At 43.6% G+C, this 17,757-nt stretch overlaps 1 protein-coding gene across 2 annotated transcripts in view; it reads right to left on the reverse strand.

Moving 5' to 3' along the window:
* Positions 1–17,757, reverse strand: part of DPP6 (dipeptidyl peptidase like 6) — a 607,069-nt gene that overhangs the window by 567,521 nt on the left and 21,791 nt on the right. The window contains exon 2 of one of the 2 annotated variants that reach the window (XM_065398031.1): positions 16,859–16,868. The exons of the other annotated variant lie outside the window; for it this stretch is intronic. Within the exon in view, the coding sequence (XP_065254103.1) occupies positions 16,859–16,868 (10 nt within the window). The remainder of the gene's footprint in view (positions 1–16,858; positions 16,869–17,757) is intronic. 2 annotated transcript variants of the gene reach the window in all.

Consider the following 17,757-nt stretch of genomic DNA (forward strand, 5'->3'; position numbering starts at 1 on the left):
GCCAGCCCAGCAAGAATGGAGGCTGGGGTCTCACAGGACATGTGACCATGTCACATGATACTGGAATCCATCTTAAACCTGGTGCTTTTCCATTTAGAAGGAGGGTTGGGGACCCAGAGAGAGAAAAGATTCCCGCCTTGTGCCAAAGCTATAAAAGGGGGTGGAGTAGGACAAAACTGGCCAGTCATGAGAAAACCCCGATTTACCACCTGAGATGTCTGCTGGAACTTAACTAGGACTGTACCAGGGGAAAGGATTAGGCCCAGACTAGGAAGGAGTCTAGTCTGTGAAAGAAACTTATTGGAACATCTCTGAGGGTGAGATATTACCTGTAATTGGTTTCTAAATATATTAGGCTTAGACTTGCGTGTTTTTGCTTTATTTTGCTTGGTGACTTACTTTGTTCTGTCTGTTATTACTTGAAGCCACTTAAATCCTAGTTTTTATACTTAATAAAATCACTTTTGTTTATTAATATACCCCGAGTAAGTGATTAATACCTGGGGGAGCAAACAGCTGTGCATATCTCTCTATCAGTGTTATAGAGGGCGGACAATTTATGAATTTACCCTGTATAAGCTTTTTGCAGAGTAAAACGGATTTATTTGGGGTTTGAATCCCATTGGGAACTCGGGGTCTGGGTGCTGGAGAGGTAACCTGCTGAGCTGTTTTTGGTTAAAGTCTGCAGCTTTGGGGGCATGGCCCAGACCCTGAGTCTGTGTTGCAACAGGCTAGCATGTCTGGCTCAACAAGACAGGGTACTGGAGTCCCAAGCTGGCAGGGAAAATGGGCTCAGAGGTAATTTCATCACATCAGGTGACAGTCCCAAGGGCATCCCTGTGACCAAACCCATCACACTTATTTCTTTATACTGTACCATTATGTTTCTTTCTCCCTACTGAATAATTCTGCATACACAACGTGAGTGCAACCTTATGGAATATCTACGTGGAGTCAATTCCTGCGTTAGACATAAGCAATACGTTAAAGGGACATTGTCAAAGTTGAAAGGCCCAAAGTTGATTTTTCTTCCTTACACATAAGATTTCCTTCTGGCAGTTTTAGAAGAAATCAGTTCTTCAAAGAGGAAACCCCCCAAAAAGTTTTTAAATCCCAACTCCAAGGCTGAGTCTTCCTTTGACCATAGGAAGAGAATAGAGAACTATTGTTTTATTCAGCCCTGATGGTTCAATAAACTTATCTACCAGTACACAGCTCTTGGTTAAAATCTATTAACAGATCAACAAATCCTAGAAGCAAACTGGCTTTGGAAATAGCGATCAAAAAGAATGTTGGGACTACCTAATATTATCTCATGGAATGATCACCCAGGGTATCTCTATGCTGCAATCAGAGGTGTAACTGCAGCATGTGTAGACATCTTAGAGCTAGCTTTGATCTGGCTAGTTCAAATACCAATAGTAATGAAACTAGGGCGGCATGGGATGTGCTAGCCTACCCAGGGGCCCTGTATGTCTACTGGAGTTGCTAGCCCATGCTGCTGCTCCTGTTGCTATGGCTTCCCTGCTATTATTATTTGAGCTAGCAAGATCAAAGCTAGCTCCGGTACCTTTGACTGCAGTGTATACATCTCCCCATATAGTAAAGGGACGCAGTCAACAAACTTTTCATTTCCAACAGACAGGCTTTTCCTGACCTTCAGCTCAGAGATAAATTTCACCCTTCATTTTATTGCATTGCAATTTTATTGTATTGCACTGTATTGTCATTTGAAGGTTTCTCAAAAGTGCAAGGGTGACTTGAATGATTTGTTTTTACAAATATTTATGAAAATTAGCAGACAGGCCCTGATTCGGCACATGCTTAAACAACTGGGGCCCTAAGAATATGTTGTGGAATAAACCCACAACAAACTACAGAAACTCGACAAAGTAAGAAGAAGCAAGGCCACAGTTGAACCCCAGGAAATTTGAAAGAGTTCTTTTAAATAAGTAAAATTCCTCCTTCATTCATTGCTTGGTTCCGTTCTAAGCCCTATTTTTCTTACCAGCAACAATTTCTAGTCAGCAAATTCTGCCCTCTGGTGACTATATCACAGTAGTGCAGTCTCTGCTCATTGCTTTGATTTTCTGCTTTCATTCTTTGCAATTAGACTGCAATGAAACAAAAAGCTGTTCAGGGCGGGCCCTCTGGGTTTTGCATACTTCAGCTTAAGAGCTTTAATCCGTAATCATTAAAAACGAAAGTGTGTTCCATTTTCACATTTCTTCCACAAAAGAGATGCACAGCACTGAGCATTATATACATAAATTATGCATCCGAAGAAGTGGGTTGTAGCCCACGAAAGCTTATGCTCTAATAAATTTGTTAGTCTCTAAGGTGCCACAAGTACTCCTATTATTTTTACATAAATTATGTTTCTGATTCATCCCTGCTTTCACTAAACTGACCCCCCCTTTCCCTGACTCACCACAAGGTCACAGAATGCCACTAAAGTCCCTTAAGGCATTCATCCATCGCAATAGCACAAGTCCCAGTGACTTCACTGGAACAGGAGCAGGCATTTCTAGAGCACTGGAGAGTAAACATGTTTACTAGGCCTCAATCCTGCAAAGTCTTGTGCACGTTTCACTCCATGCGTTATGGGTGGTCTCCCTGAATGCAATGGAACTATTCACAAAGCAAAAGTTAAGCATGTGTGTAAATGTTTGGTAGGATCAGGGCCTTAAACTTATCACATCTGGCCAATCAGGAACCTATGTTTTTCAAGACTAAACAGTTTTTAAGGTCACAGAAACAGGACATGGCATACTATTTAAATTAGAAAACTAGATTAGATATACTTTTTAAAAAATATATTGAGGTTATCATTTGAGAAGCTTTTTAAAATATATTTATAGATTTTTTTTTCTAAACTAAAAGCTTGTACATAATGTATAATGTAGATTTATTTTGTGCCACACTATTATTCCTGTTGGTGGAGAATGCTACTAGCTTTTCTGCTGAAATGAAGATACTTGTGAATTCCAGCTGTTCATATAATCATATGCAAGAAACATTTCCCAAAGTTCATACTCTATCTCCATATGTAAATCCACTCTTCTCTAAATTCTATTCCCAGGTAGATATCAGACTAATACAAAATGACTATTTTTCTATTTGAATTATGCATCTAATGTAGGCCCTCCATTGTGTATAAGGTCACCTAATCATGGTTCATAAAAATAGAAGAAAGTTCTACATTTTTACTAAAACCCTCGACACGCTGGAATGTTAATAAAAATAAGTAATATTCTTGAATCCCAATTGTACACAGAGATTTAGAACTAGCCTACTGTATAAATTAAAAGCAGCAAAGAGTCCTGTGGCACCTTATAGACTAACAGATGTATTGGAGCATGAGCTTTCGTGGGTGAATACCCACTTCGTCGGATGCATGCACGTATTGGAGCATGAACTTTCACCCACGAAAGCTCATGCTCCAATACGTCTGTTAGTCTATAAGGTGCCACAGGACTCTTTGCTGCTTTTACAGATCCAGACTAACACGGCTACCCCTCTGATACTTGTATAAATTAAGTAAACTAGACTTTATTCAGTAAGGGTCATACTATGAATGTATAGGCCCAGTCATACTCCACTGAAGTTAATGGGAGCTTTGTCATTGACTTCAATGGCCACAGAATCAGTCCCATGAACTTCAAGGGCAGGGATCAGTATGTCACTACATTTCCAGAAAGGCACCCAGAGTTTACTGTTCCATTGCTAACACCATTATGAGTTGCATGGCTCATACCTTGCACATCACTTTGAACATTTAAGAGGACAGACTATTTTATTCTATATAGGCTCTTCTATTGTCCTCATCAACATAGTATCTGCACAACTTCCACTAGTGCTGTATGTGATGTGACTAACATCTCCCCAGAGGGAGAACTGCACGTGCAGTAGAGTGTTTTGATTGGTAGGGTTTTAATTTTAAATGCACACACTGCTCTGTGTTTATGGTAGAGAAGGCAGGTTGAAGAAGGGTGCCTTGTCCTTGGAGTGGAAGGTGATAAGGTTTGCAACAGTCCTTAGATCCTGGGGGAGTTTGTACTGCAGGCTCAGGCTGGCCCCTAAGAAAGCTCTGTCTCCCACACAGATGAGATTTATCCTTAGTGTAGAAAGTTACATTGTGCCTCAGGAGTGAAGGTATCGACTATGGCCTTCACCCCAAAGTTGCAGTTGATCTTTTAGATATGCGTAGCCCAGGCCATTGAGTGCATTGAAGAAAATGACCAAGACTTTGGACTATGAGAAGTCTATGAGAAGCCAGCACAGGGAGCAGTGGACAGGTGTGATATGTTCCCATTAGCATGTGTGGCTGAGGAGATGTGCTGCAGCATTTGGTAACATCTGGAGTTTCCTAAAGGCTATTGGCTTCATGCCCAGCTATCCTGCATTGCTGTGGTCCAGCTGAGAGGAGCTGAAGGCATGAATAATTGAGGCCAGGTGGTCATCCCTCAAGGAAGGAGAAATCCAGGAGCACACCTAAGATAGAGACTGAATTGACTAATTAATTGTGGGTACACAAAGGATACTGCATCATACTAAATGTTTCAAAATGCTTCCCTTTGACCACAAGCATCTCCTCTGTTTTGCTTAGGTTTAGATTCAACTGGCTATATTTAATCTGTGATCTGATTTTATTCCAACACTGGGCTGTCATAGTGGTAGTAGTATGAAGAATAAGTAGAGCTTTGTTTCATCTGTCCATTGCTGGCACTTGAGTCCATGTAATCTGATCAGTTCATCCAGTGCTGGCATGTAGACACTGAATAGGACCTAGAGAGAGAACTGACCATTTTGGGATTCTGCAAGTGAGGGTTTTGGGGGTGCAGTAACCCATCACTGCTTTTCCCTTCCGGTAGGACTCAACCCATTTTAGCACTCCCTGCCACCTCTCTCAGGCAGTACTATTCTATAGGTCGACAGTGCCAAATGCTGCCCAGCAATCCAGGAGGATGAGAATGGATATTTGCCCTCCATCCACTGACAGGAGATCATCCATTAGTACTACAAAAGCTGCTTCTGTCCCATATCCTGGCCTGAATCCAGATTGTGCTGGGTCTAAGATATTACATTCAATTAGATGAACTTGTCATTGGCCTTTGGCTAGCTTCTCTTTCAGCTTGCTCAGAAATGGAAGCTTTGACACTGGGAAGGAATTTGAAGGAGATGAGAGAATCCTTCCCCAAACAAGACATCAGCTATTTCCGTCATGAGTGGCACCTGTTGCTCATGGCTCTTTCATCCCCTAGGAAGGGCATGAGTCAGACGTACAGGACTTGGGTCAAGGCTCGAGCATGCAGTACTTCTGGAGGAGCAAATGTACTGAACTCTGGGAATGCAGGCAGATGTTTGGTGGCTGGCAGAGGGGGAGCAGGTCCATGCTGACTGAGAAGACTTCCCAAACGTGCATGATCTTTTCAGTGAAGTTGGATGATAGTTCTTTGCAGCGCTTGGTGCTAGGTTCTGTTGAGGGCTAGGCATTTGGGATTAATGAAGCAGGTTTACCACCCAGGATAGTTTCTTGAGGCAGGATTTGGCACCTCAGTGGAGGCTGACAGGAAAGTTCTCTGGGCCTGTAACAATCTCAGCAAATCTAGCCTTATCTGTATTCGCAGCACCATTGTCCTCTCTTCCACAGTCTCCTAGGGGCTCTCTCTTGTTTATTGCTGATGAGATTTTATTTTTAGCAATAGCTTGCACATAGAAAACACCTTTCATGTTAGGATTCTACAGCTCCTTGGAAGCCATTCATTAACTGCCAAGTTAGCATGCATGTTAATTTGATGTCTGAGAACAGCTGCTCTACTGAAAGCTAGTATGTGCTCCAGCATTGGTACATTGGCCACACTCGGGGGCACACAGGTTAATTTGAAGCATAGAATCACAATGAGAACCCATTCTATCTACACTGATTAATACCATAAAGGTGGCATATGCCAACTACTTTTGAGTTATACATATATATATGCTGGGTTGTAAAGTCTGAGAGCTACTGTGGGGAAGATGTTGCAGAAAACTCATTCTGGATTGGACAACAGGTATGAAGTATGTTGCTGAAAATTTTGTGGAAGGGGGTGCAGGCTCTGGGCTGGGGCCAAGGGGTTCGGCATGTGGGAGGGGGCTCCAGGCAGAGCCTGGGGCAGGGGGTTGGGGTGCAGAAGGGGGTGAGGGGTGCAAGCCTTGGGAGGAGTTTGGGTGCAGGAGAGGGCTCCGGGCTGGGGCAAGGGATTGGGGTGCGGGAGGAGGTGAGGGGTGCAAGCTCTGGGAGGGAGTTTGGGTACAGGGTGCCGGCTCAGGTCTGGGGCAGAGGGGTGGGGTGCAGGAGGGGGTGTGGGGTCTGAGAGGGAGTTTGGGTGCAGGAGGGGGCTTTGGGTTGGGGCAGAGGGTTGGGGTGCAGGAGGAAGTGTGGGGTCCAGCCTCCGGGAGGCACTTACCACAGGTGGCTCCCGGGTGGTGGTGCAGCGGGTCTAAAGAAGGCTGCCTGCCTGCCCTGGCCCCATGCGGCTGGCTTGTCTCTGCAGCCCCTGTGGGGGGGGGGAGCAGGCGGCGCCGCATGCTGTCGCTGCCCCCGACCCCCAGCTCCGACTCTGCAGCTCCCATTGGCTGGGAGCTGCAGCCAATGGGATCTGCGGGGGCAGCACTTGCGGCCCCGGTTGGGAGCGGGTCTCCATGCGTTGCCCATGCCCACAAGCGCCACCCCTGCAGCTCCGATTGCCCACACTTCCTGGCCAATGGGAGCTGCAGAGTCAGTGCTGGGAGGCGGAGCAGCGGCAGTGCACGGAGCAGCCTGCCCTCCCCCCCGTGACTTCAGAGACAAGACAGCTGCTTACGGGAGCGGCGTGTGGCCAGGGCAGGCAGGGAGCCTGCCTTAGACCCGCTGGACTTTAGCTGCCGGAGATCGCGATCGACTGGCAGAGACTCCAGGATCGACCAGTCGATCGCACTCTACCGATTGGTGACCACTGTTCTAGAGAGAGCTCCTGCAGCAGGAACCAAAATCGCCTGGCGCACTGTACGTTTGCAAGAGAGGGAACACTGTAATTGTCTCTCACAGGCTGAGGGGAGAAGATGAGAGATCAGAAGATAAACCAACAGACATTTCATTGATATATTTTTAAAATCTCATGTGTTTTGGATCAATATCGTGATTTGGGGCATGATTTTTTAGCTTTTGGAGTTTGCAACACTATAGCAGGCTGTACAGCACTAGAATGGTGAATGGTCTCATTGCTCTGAAAAGATACTTAGGTCCTATCTGTATTAGGGACAATGCAAGAATGTAACACAGGGCTTACCTTGGTGCAATTTACATTTGGTAAACTGCTGCTCAGCAAGACTGCATTAGGGATATGGTGCAAATTTCTCTAATGCAGGCAGAACCTCAGTGGCCCGCTGAGCCTTGCTTTTTGTGCTACAGAAAGTACTGGGAAAGGAGGAAGGAATAATGGGGCTCTATTTTATTTATCTTTTGTCTCCATTTCCATTCCTCCCTCTTTTCCCCTGCTGGCCTTCTTTTAACATATCTGCTTGTGCCATTAATTACTGGATGGTCTTACAGGTCCTTTGGCCTGTGAAACCTACACCTGGGAGATGTACAAACACCTGTGAGATTTGCCTTCTCTAGTGAGCCCTCCTGAAGACACATCTGGAAGACTGGGAACACTGCAGTCTTTGTTTCGGTGAGTTATACTGTTTATACTATTCATGCTGCTTTGATTGCATTTTGGTAGCTTAAAGCCAGGGCAGAGGAATGGATTTCAGGCCATGTGGCTGACAGCTTTCCTGTTTTACTCTAATCTCAGATTCTCTACATGGCTGCAAATCACCATATAGCTTGACAAATCCATTATGATTCACACACATGCCAGCCCTGTTCTTAGGCTACAAGGCGATGATACACGCCCACTTCTATGTAGCTCCCTCCTCTGTCCCTTCCTCTGTGTTTCCTGTCTTTTATCGTCACCTTTTCTATTCCTCCGAACATCTCAAGCACATACTGCAAATGCTACCTCTGTAGCAGCTTGAAACTGACAAGATTTTTAAAATGCTTCTCACTTGGGAGCTGCCTACCAAAGTTCTGCCCATGTCAAGCTGTCCTGGAGATACCAGTGGTTTCTCTCTAAGCTCTGGCACGTATTGGTGACATGGGGGCCACTGAGGCAGCAAATCCAGTCTCACATTGACTGCACCACTAAATGGTGCAATAACTTTGCAACAATTTTTGCACCCCTCCTTTTCCCCACACAATGTGCTTTAGACACACTGTCCAATTCAAAATGGGCTTTGCAGACACATCTTTTACTGCATAAGCCAACATATTAACTGGACTATTTTGAGAGTCAATAGTTTGTAAAGTGCTTTGAGTTCCTCAGATGGAAGGTGCCATACCAATATGTATGTCCATACTGTTGTTAAAGACATACGGCAAAATTCACTACTGGTGTAAATGGGTGAAATTCAATGGAGCTATGTGTATTTAAACCAACAGTGAATTTAGCCCATAATAGTCAGTGAGAAGAGCGGCATTATATGAGGAATAACCCATCTTTGTTATAAATGAAGTAGCTTTATATAAATAAATACTCCTGGGGGAATTCTGTGCCAAAAAATTAAAATTCTGCACATATTTTAAAATTCTGCAAAATTCTGCATATTTTGTCAAAATAACACAATACAATCATGTCAGTTTCAATTATTTTGGTAATTTATTTCAAAATACTTGTCAGCAAGTATGTCTGTAACAATACAGACCAAAAAAAAGGATTCTGGTAATTTTTTTGACAAATAGTTTCCTTACTAGGCATATTAATACATAACTGAGTACTTCATTTAATTTACAATACAGAACTGTATTTCCTGCACCTGTCAGCAGCAGTGTAAAGGCTTGGATGAGTCAGAGGTAACAGAGGAGCTGAGGGAGAGAGAAGGAGCCTGGAGTGAACCTGGAGGGGGTTGTTGGGAGTGGGTGGGAGAAATATGGAACAGGTTTTTCGTGGGGAGTGGTGGGATTGTTAGAGAGTTTGGGAGCCTCCCCCATGGAGACCCTGCAGACCCCAAGCCTCTCCCATTCAGTCAGGCACATCTTCCCCTGTCCCCCCACCACTCATCCCCATTGGCCTCTGCAGCCTCCTCCCCCATTCCCATGTGGCCTCGCAACCCCACTCCCATGCCGTCCCTGGCTCAACACTGTCATCCCACTAGCTCCTGAGCCTGTGTCCCAGTCTGTCCTCCCCACTAGCCATTCTGAACCCCTGTCTGTGACCCTCCCCCCCCAGCAGCACCGTGTGCCCCACTCTATCTGTCCTAACCTGGCTCCGCAGGCAGGGTGCTGTGATGAGCTTCTACTCCTGGGGGAATTCTGCACCACTGTGTGCACACAGAATTCTCCCCCCCCCCCCCCCCGCTACCCACAGAAAATACGTTCTGCCCCAGAAGTGCTGCAGTTCTGCCTTTTGCCCACCAGAGACAGCAACAGCCAGCTGAGTTCATGCTGCTGGCTGTTCTGGTGCCATAGCGACCCCTGGTGGGCAAAAGGCAGAACTACTGCACTTCTTAGACAATGTATTTTCTGTGGGGAAAAGAAAAATTCTGTAGGACACATGAATCCCGCACATGTAAAGTGGCACAGAATTCCCCCAGGAGTAAAATAAAATATACATTTTCAGTTCTGGACCCAGCAGTTTATGCTGCAAGACAGTGTGAAAGGATCAGCTGATACACCTCTACCTCGATATAACGCTGTCCTTGGGAGCCAAAAAATCTTACCGCATTATAGGTGAAACCGCGTTATATCGAACTTGCTTTGATCCGCCGGAGCACACAGCCCCCCCCTCACCCCCGAGCACTGCTTTACTGCGTTATATCCGAATTCGTGTTATATCAGGTCGCGTTATATCGGGGTAGAGGTGTACTTAAGGTATGACTGTTTCAGGTGGTACAATACTAAGAATGCATCTGGTGTTGAAGTGCCAAACCAAGCTCTTACGGCATTTGATTTAAAGACTAGTTAAGGCAATGGCAAGACCCCCACTGACTTCAATGGGCTTTCAGATCAGACCTTTAAAGGGAAGGAATCTACTATCATAAATGCAGATGTACAGACCTGCAGTTGTTAGAGAATGGCAGAATACTAGCAAATCAAATGTTGATGCATGGCATTTGCTGGTAGCCCCGTTAACGATGCCTAGATGCCAGGGGTGAAATCCTAATTCAACTGAAGTCAATAGCAGGACTCCTGATGGGGCCCAGGTTTTTCCCCATGGTCATTAATGCCTTTTGGATTCATGAGAGAAAGACTAATGTATACACTGTTCGTTTGTTTTGTTTTAAAAACGGAAGGCCCACAATCTGGAGCATGGGGACAAATGGAACTCTTGCTTCTTGAAGAATTTATATTCCATGGGCTATAACCTACCCCTGATCAGCACACACATCGCCCACTGGCATCAGTGCGGGCTTGTTCTGTGGACTGAGGATCTGTATGGCTCTCCACTAGATTTACTGTTGTGCTAGTTACAAGGGGGTCGGGGGAGAGAGAGCACGGAACAGGCTACTTCTGAGAAGCCCATGGTTTGAATAATTTAAAATTAGACTAGACAAAACACTGGAAAATAGTGTAGGAAACATCCTGCTGTAGCAGGCAGGAAGACAGACAAGATTACCTACTTGGTTTTTGCCATTTCTACTAGTCATTCCAAGACTTGAAACTCTGTTGAGCAAGAGTTCAGCTTAAGACTGTGTTGCCCTTTGCAACAATATTAGGAGAATTTTGTGATCTGTTTGCTTAAACACACCTAACTACTTGAAAATCATTTTCAAATATTTTTAGCAATGCACCCACAACTCTATCTGAAGTCAAAAGGAGCATCTCTGTAAATCAGGCCCTCAAGAAATTTGCAATCAAGGTTTCAACACCCACCTCTTAATCTGCCCAAAGTTAACCTGATCAGTTTATTCCATTTACACTTCCAATGCAGGCCAAAGACTTCCCCACTGAAAATCTACACACTGAAAGGTGAAATCCAGCTCATCAGGTACATCAGAGGAAGGAAGGTGCTGCTTCTGTCACGTGTTTTCTACTGTTATACCTTTTCTCACCTGCATTGTGACTCTGCCTCTGCTCTCCCTCCCTCCCTCCCCCCCCCCCCCCAATCTGTTTGTTCTCTTGTGTCTATTAGCTTTGGAGACATAGGTGTTTTCAACCCCTTTCTCTCTTTCCCCTTGAATGTAGGTCGGGGGGTCTACATTCAGAAACCCATCAGCCCATCAGTAACTGCTGGAGTCTGAACTAGCTGCAAGTTTTCTGAGTTTCTAGGGTTTAAGCGATTCGGTTTTTAAGACATTTCATTAACATTGTTTAACAGCGCAATACAGTCTCAGCCTCAACTGTTTGGTAAATCTAAGGCCGACACATTCTAGCAGAAGGGGCAGTTTACTCAAAATGGATTAATATCTTCAGAAGAATTTCCATTCTAATCATTCCCAAGGGCCAAGAGTTAGATGGAGATGAGAGTTCACTTTCCTTGCTGAGTCCTAAGCGGTGTGAATTAATCCTGAGTTGGATTTCATGACAATAGCGGTAGATTATGGGGAGAAGGAGGAAATAAATTAGGATAATATGATTCCATAATGAATCTATGCAGAATCTGGGCAGGTTTCTCATCACACTAACAAGACAGTAGATGAGGTTTGTGGGAAAATGAGGAAGAGAAGGTGGCAGTAGCATGAATTGTGTATTTATCAAGCACCAGCCATGGGTCTGGTGTCATACCAAAATCTGTAAGTACCTGCATGGGGATCAGAGTTGTGATAATTCAGTTTAGCAGACAAAGGTACAACAAGATCCAATGGCTGGAAGTGTAAGCTAGACAAATTTACACTAGAACTAAGTTTTTAACAGTGAAAGTAATTAATCATTAGAACAACTCGCTAAGGGCTGTGGTGGACTCTACATCACTGAAAAATTTTAAATCAACACTGGCTATTTTTCTAAAAGATATGCTCTAGTTCAATTACAGCTACTGGACTTGAAGCAAAAATTAATTCAGGGAAGCCCTATGGCCTGTGTTCCACAGGAGGTCAGACTAGATTATCACGATGCCCTGTTCTTGCTTTAAAATCTGTGAAATCCATAAAATACAAACATAACCAGGCCTTTATGCCCCAGAAAGCTTATTAAAATCTGGGTGTCAGTATGAGCTTAAGGCAATCAAAGGAAGGGTTTGCAGAAATAATGTGTGTTGAGAAAGTATTTTAAGGAGTAATGGAAGGTCATTTGGTGCAAGGGAAGAGAGACTATTTTAAGTGTTAGAGAAAACAAGAAACAAGGATATTGGGGGTGAGTATAGGGTAAGGGGAGTCTCAATCTGAGGTGTGTGTTTTAGGGTGCATTAATACAATCTGAAATTAACTCTCACACATTGGCAGGGGGGTTAACAAATCAAAAGACATGAAAAAACCACCGTTTGATGATTATTTTAAAATCTCATGATTTGTGGGGCCGATCTCTTGATTTTTTGGTAATCTGACTCATGATTTTTCATCTCTTGAGAGGGTCCAACTCATGATTTTTGATCTCAAGGTTGGCAACACTGTGGAATTTCTGCCGCTTTCCTTAGGAGACTGTTCCACGACCTTATAGATCTCACCATTAGAAAGTTCTACTTATATCAAGCTATATATTTTCTGGTTTTCATCCTTTTACCCCCTTATACTACCACAAGAAAACCCTCTTCATGCTGGTTGTTTACATGCTTCAAACACTTCTAGAAAGTTATTTCCCCCCCTCACAGGTTGTCACAATTTGGCAAAGCTGTATGCATTTCTTTTAATCTTTCCCCAGACATCGGTCCCCCCATCTCCTTAAGACATGACTGTTCCCATTTTTCGCACATATGTAAAGTGCCATCAGCACCAGATAATATGGAAGCAATCTCTCTCTCTCTCGCCTGCTGTTCCACTTTGTATACTTAATTCAATATTCACTTGGCAAGAAAACAAGAGACTAACTATAGCTTGATGGTTGGGGCAATCTCCTGGGATATGAGAGACCAAGCTCCTTGAGACAGGGACCATTTTTTTGGTTTGTTTGTACAGTGACTGGCACAATGGGGTCCTGGTCCAGGAGCGAGGCACCTTGGGGCTACGATAATACACTAACAAATAATAATACTGCTATCGGTCACTCCTTTAGCAAAAGTGGCAGAAATCTGTGCTATGGATCTAACAGTTCTAACCCTGTTGATGAGCCATCTGGGCATCAATATGGTTCCACACTCTGAATTTTCTGTTTTTCAGTTTGCTTCTTTAAAAACACAGGAAATTACATACAAGAAAACTACACTAAAAGAACATTATTGTCAAGCAAAGTCAAGCACTCAAGAGTTAGGAAATGGAGCATCTTAAGCTACATTACCACATGCTATTTTTCCCACAGAACCCCTGCCACAGGATGGATGGTGCTCTGGGACTGAAGGTTATGTAGTGAAGAAGGCTGTTGTTTGTATGACCCCATCCCCATTTGTTGCAGAAGTTAGAAGGTGTGTAATTAATGAGGCAGGGGACTACAGGAAGAGAAAGGATGGTCTTGTGGTTTAGGCAGTTGAGTGTGACCTTGGAGAACTGGCTTCTGTCCCTGCCTCTGCCATACAGTCCCTGTGTGATACTGGGCAAGATATTTAACCCAAACTTTTGAGGAGTGGCCATTAACTGTTTGTTCCTCATTTTCTGGGTGCCCAACTTGAGACACCTACAATTTGATTCACAGAAGTGCTGAGCAGTCACGTCTGCTACTCAAGCCAGTGGGATATTGGGTTGTGCTCTGAACATATAAAGTGCTATAAAATGCTACATTCTCTGAAAAATCAGGCTATAGGCACCCGAAATTAATGAACACTTATGACATTAAATCTTGCCGTGCCTCCGTTCACCAGCCATAAATTGGGGATAATGATAATGCCTTCCCCCACAGGGGAGTTGTGAAAATAAATTCATGAACGTTTCTGAAGCGCTCAGATACTATACTGATGTAACAGAAAAAGCTCATGAGGAAATTAATAATCCTGTCTTCAGAATGGGGTTTGAATAGCATGCACTAAATAAGGCCTGGGGCCACACATTGAACAATGAGGAGAAAACAAAATATCGAATAGCTGCTCAGTAAGTGAGCACCTGTCTAGTCACTAAAAGAGGCAGGTGTCTGGTGGAAAAAATAGTATGTAATCAGGTAATTAAAGACTGCATCCTGATGCATATGCACACAAGGGGGCCACGTTAAATGTTCCACAGGCAACCTTTATTTTGACATTTTCTAATTTTTGAATGCTTGATTGGCAACCTTAATAATGGTCATTTAATGTAATGTAATTTAGTGTATGTTACTCAGATCGTCCCCTACACTTCAAGGAGTTCCATGCAGGCAGGCAGACTCCAGAGTCTGCATGGAGTCGCATTGACTCAAACAAGCCATGTGTTTGGTGGCATCTGTAACTCCAGTCCAAATAACTATAAAAATGAGGAGACTTCCATGTGCATTGTCACTTTTCTATCGTATAAATTGGATTGCATGGTCTGCGTAATGTGTGTGTAATGTCTGCAGAAATACAGAAAAGGCCTGTATGACTGTTAGTGCTTAAGAATTTTGACTTCTTTGTTGGATGAATCCTTTCCATTGCAATATCCTTTAGTCCAGGGATTATGAAAACCATCAAGAATAGAAAGTCCCGTAAGATTATAGGATATAATAAGAACACTTTATCCTCAGTGCAGAGCAGACACATTATCACGTATAGCTTCCTTTGTATAAACCAAAATCTTCTGGAAAATCTGTCCAAAGCTGCATCGTGTTTTCAAAGCTTCTGACTCATATGAAGTGAAAGCCAGATGGTTTGAGTCTCAATCATGAACTCTATCCACTGTACTCTTGGCAAACATACTGTTACTCACACACAGCATGCTGTAAAGGGCCATTCCCTGCCCTCTGCCGCTGAGGTGTCATAACTGGTGGTTAGCTTTCTGACCCCCACCACTAACTGGTGGTTAGCTTTCTGATCCCCACCATATTGAACATACTCACCAAAAACTAGCATGTATACCCCACCCCACCTTGTTTTGTGTGAGGCTCTCCTGGTCATAGAAAGGGTTAACAATGTTTTCTTACCCACATCCCGCAGGTATGTCACTCCCATAGAGTATTCATCCTGCCCCATCCAAACTCTCCCTTTCCCCCCACCGCTCTCGACAAGGGAGGGGGTTCTTATCTACATTAGCCTTTCCCACTACCATAGTGCTGGCATAATTGGTGAGGTGGCTAAGCAAGAGAAACCATCATTATACATTGTAGCCTCTAGGGCTAGCCAGCTTGCTTGCCTATATATCTTTTCTTATGGATTTCTTAGTTTCTGATGGGTTTGATTATTTGTTTTATTATAATAGGTTTATTGATTTATATTAAAGTATTTTGGCTGTAACGCAAGGGACCCACAGGTCACATCCTGTATGTTGAGCTAAGGCAAAGTTAGCATACATATGTCTGAAACCTTTCACCCAGATAGCAAAGTTAGCATACATATGTTCGGGACCTTTCACCTAGATCGGTGGTGATGAGCTAAAGCATAAGGTCCATATATGGCTTTGACCTTTAACATAGATAGATAAAGGATGCATTGAAGCAGCTTGGCATAGGGGGCTTTCTAAGTTCATACCCTTTAAAACTTAAGAGGTACACCACAAGGAGAGAACCAACAAAAATAACAGATGTGAGAATGAGCTCATGTCATTAATATGTATGAATATGTCATCAGTACCTACAAACGTACCAGCCTATGGAGTAAGTGCACCCAAGGAAACCGAGTTTGGACATAAAAGGAGGACCCGAGTGCTCAAGCTCTACAAGAGCAGTGACCCACCATGTCAAGGAAGCTTCTGAGTTCCAAAGCTTCTAAGTTTCTAAGCTTCTAAGTTTCAAGGCTTCTTTGTTTATTAGTCTATTGGTCTGTTAGTTCCTACTTGTAAGTTTTAAATCAGTTAGTTAAGTAAAACTGTATGTCAGCTTTGATAGCTCTTAAGCTTCTCCTAAGCTCTGCACCTCCCACTCAAGACCTGAGGAACCTGGACCTGAACTCTCTTGGCATGCCAGAGGTGAGGCTGGTCCTTTATCTCTGACCACCAGGTTATCAAAGAAGGGGGTGAGTATATTAATCAAAAGCTTTATAGTATATAATATCACATGTACCTCTAGAACAATATCACTGCATTTGTAACTCTGATTATTTTACCATTTGATTACTATTTGAGTACTATTCCATTTATCTCAATAAAAGTCTTTAAGACTATATTTGTCTCAGTGTGAGCATCCTGTCATACCTCTGAGGATCCTTTGCAAACTTTGTGTAGCCTGATTCTGGGACAAGAACCTTATTATCTTCTGATCAGATTAATTGGCGAGCCTATAATCCATAATATCCAAATTAGTAATATTAACCTCCTAAAATCAGGCAACAACACTGAACTCACTAAATTTTATAACTAAATTTAAGTGTGTATATTTATGTGTGTGTGTGTGTGTGTGTGTGTGTGTGTGTGTATACACACACACAGAGGCATTCCTGTAGCACTCATCACTATATTTGAAGACATGGTTGTATTAGTCTCTCGGAAATGCTGCCTGTTTCCTGTGCCACAGGTGGAATTTTGCTGGCTGACTTCAATGGGATCAGAGTTAGGCGAATGTGGAGCACTTTTGGAAACCCCACTGTGTGTTATTGAGACAGGACAAAATATTTACCTGCAGTAATCCTGACCATTTTAATTAATGTGACTTGGATAATGTATGTTCAAGTGAAACCTCAGGGCCCCTGACAGTGACTCATACACCGTACTGCTACATACAATAAATGCTTATGTGACATTTGGCCTGTTTTTTCCTATTATCCAGGCTCCTCCATTTGTATTTAGTGAGACTGTCAAAGCTCTTTTAGGTAAAGAAACGTTTAGGAAACCTGTCCTGTAGAAAAGGCAGAACAAAGCACTCTGGAGGAACAAAGTCATAAAAGTGCATAACAGAAAGGTAAAAGAGAAAAATGCTCAGAGCCATATTTGCCAGCATAGAATGGGGGAAAGGAAAAGGGCTGTGAATGCGACTGCCCTTATGGTGAGCAGAGATCCATTAACATTTCACCATGTGTCTCTCTCCTGCAAAGAGCAGCATTTGGCCCATAGGAAGGGTAGAGTTCTCTAAGAAACAGATCATCAGACTGCTGGTAAATCGGACAAAAAAGCAGTTACCTGCCTGTAACTAATTTTCTTTGAGATGTGATGCAGACATGTGTTCTACTTAGGTGTGTATTTTCCACTCCATGCATCTGATGAAGTGGGTTCTAGCCCACGAAAGCTTATGCCCAAATAAATGTGTTAGTCTCTAAGGTGCCACAAGGACTCCTCATTGTTTTAGGTGTGTGTGTGCCCCTCACAATGGAACTGGAGAACTTTGCCATGCAGTACCCGTAAGGGTAGTCATCATACCCTGTGGCCCTGGCCTCTCTCCTGGGCAATGCCACACTGACCCCCTCACTTCCTTTGCTGTGAACGACAGAATCACATACTTCAATGCAGAAGGGCCAGAGGGTGTGTCGTGGAATACACGTCTGTACCACATCTCAAAGAACAAGTGTTACAGATAGGTAACTGTCTGTTCCTTCTTCGAGTAGATGCAGCCATGTATTCCATGTGTGTGACTTGCAAGCT

Source organism: Emys orbicularis, chromosome 2 (genome assembly GCF_028017835.1).
Source record: "Emys orbicularis isolate rEmyOrb1 chromosome 2, rEmyOrb1.hap1, whole genome shotgun sequence".
NCBI lineage: Eukaryota > Metazoa > Chordata > Testudines > Emydidae > Emys > Emys orbicularis.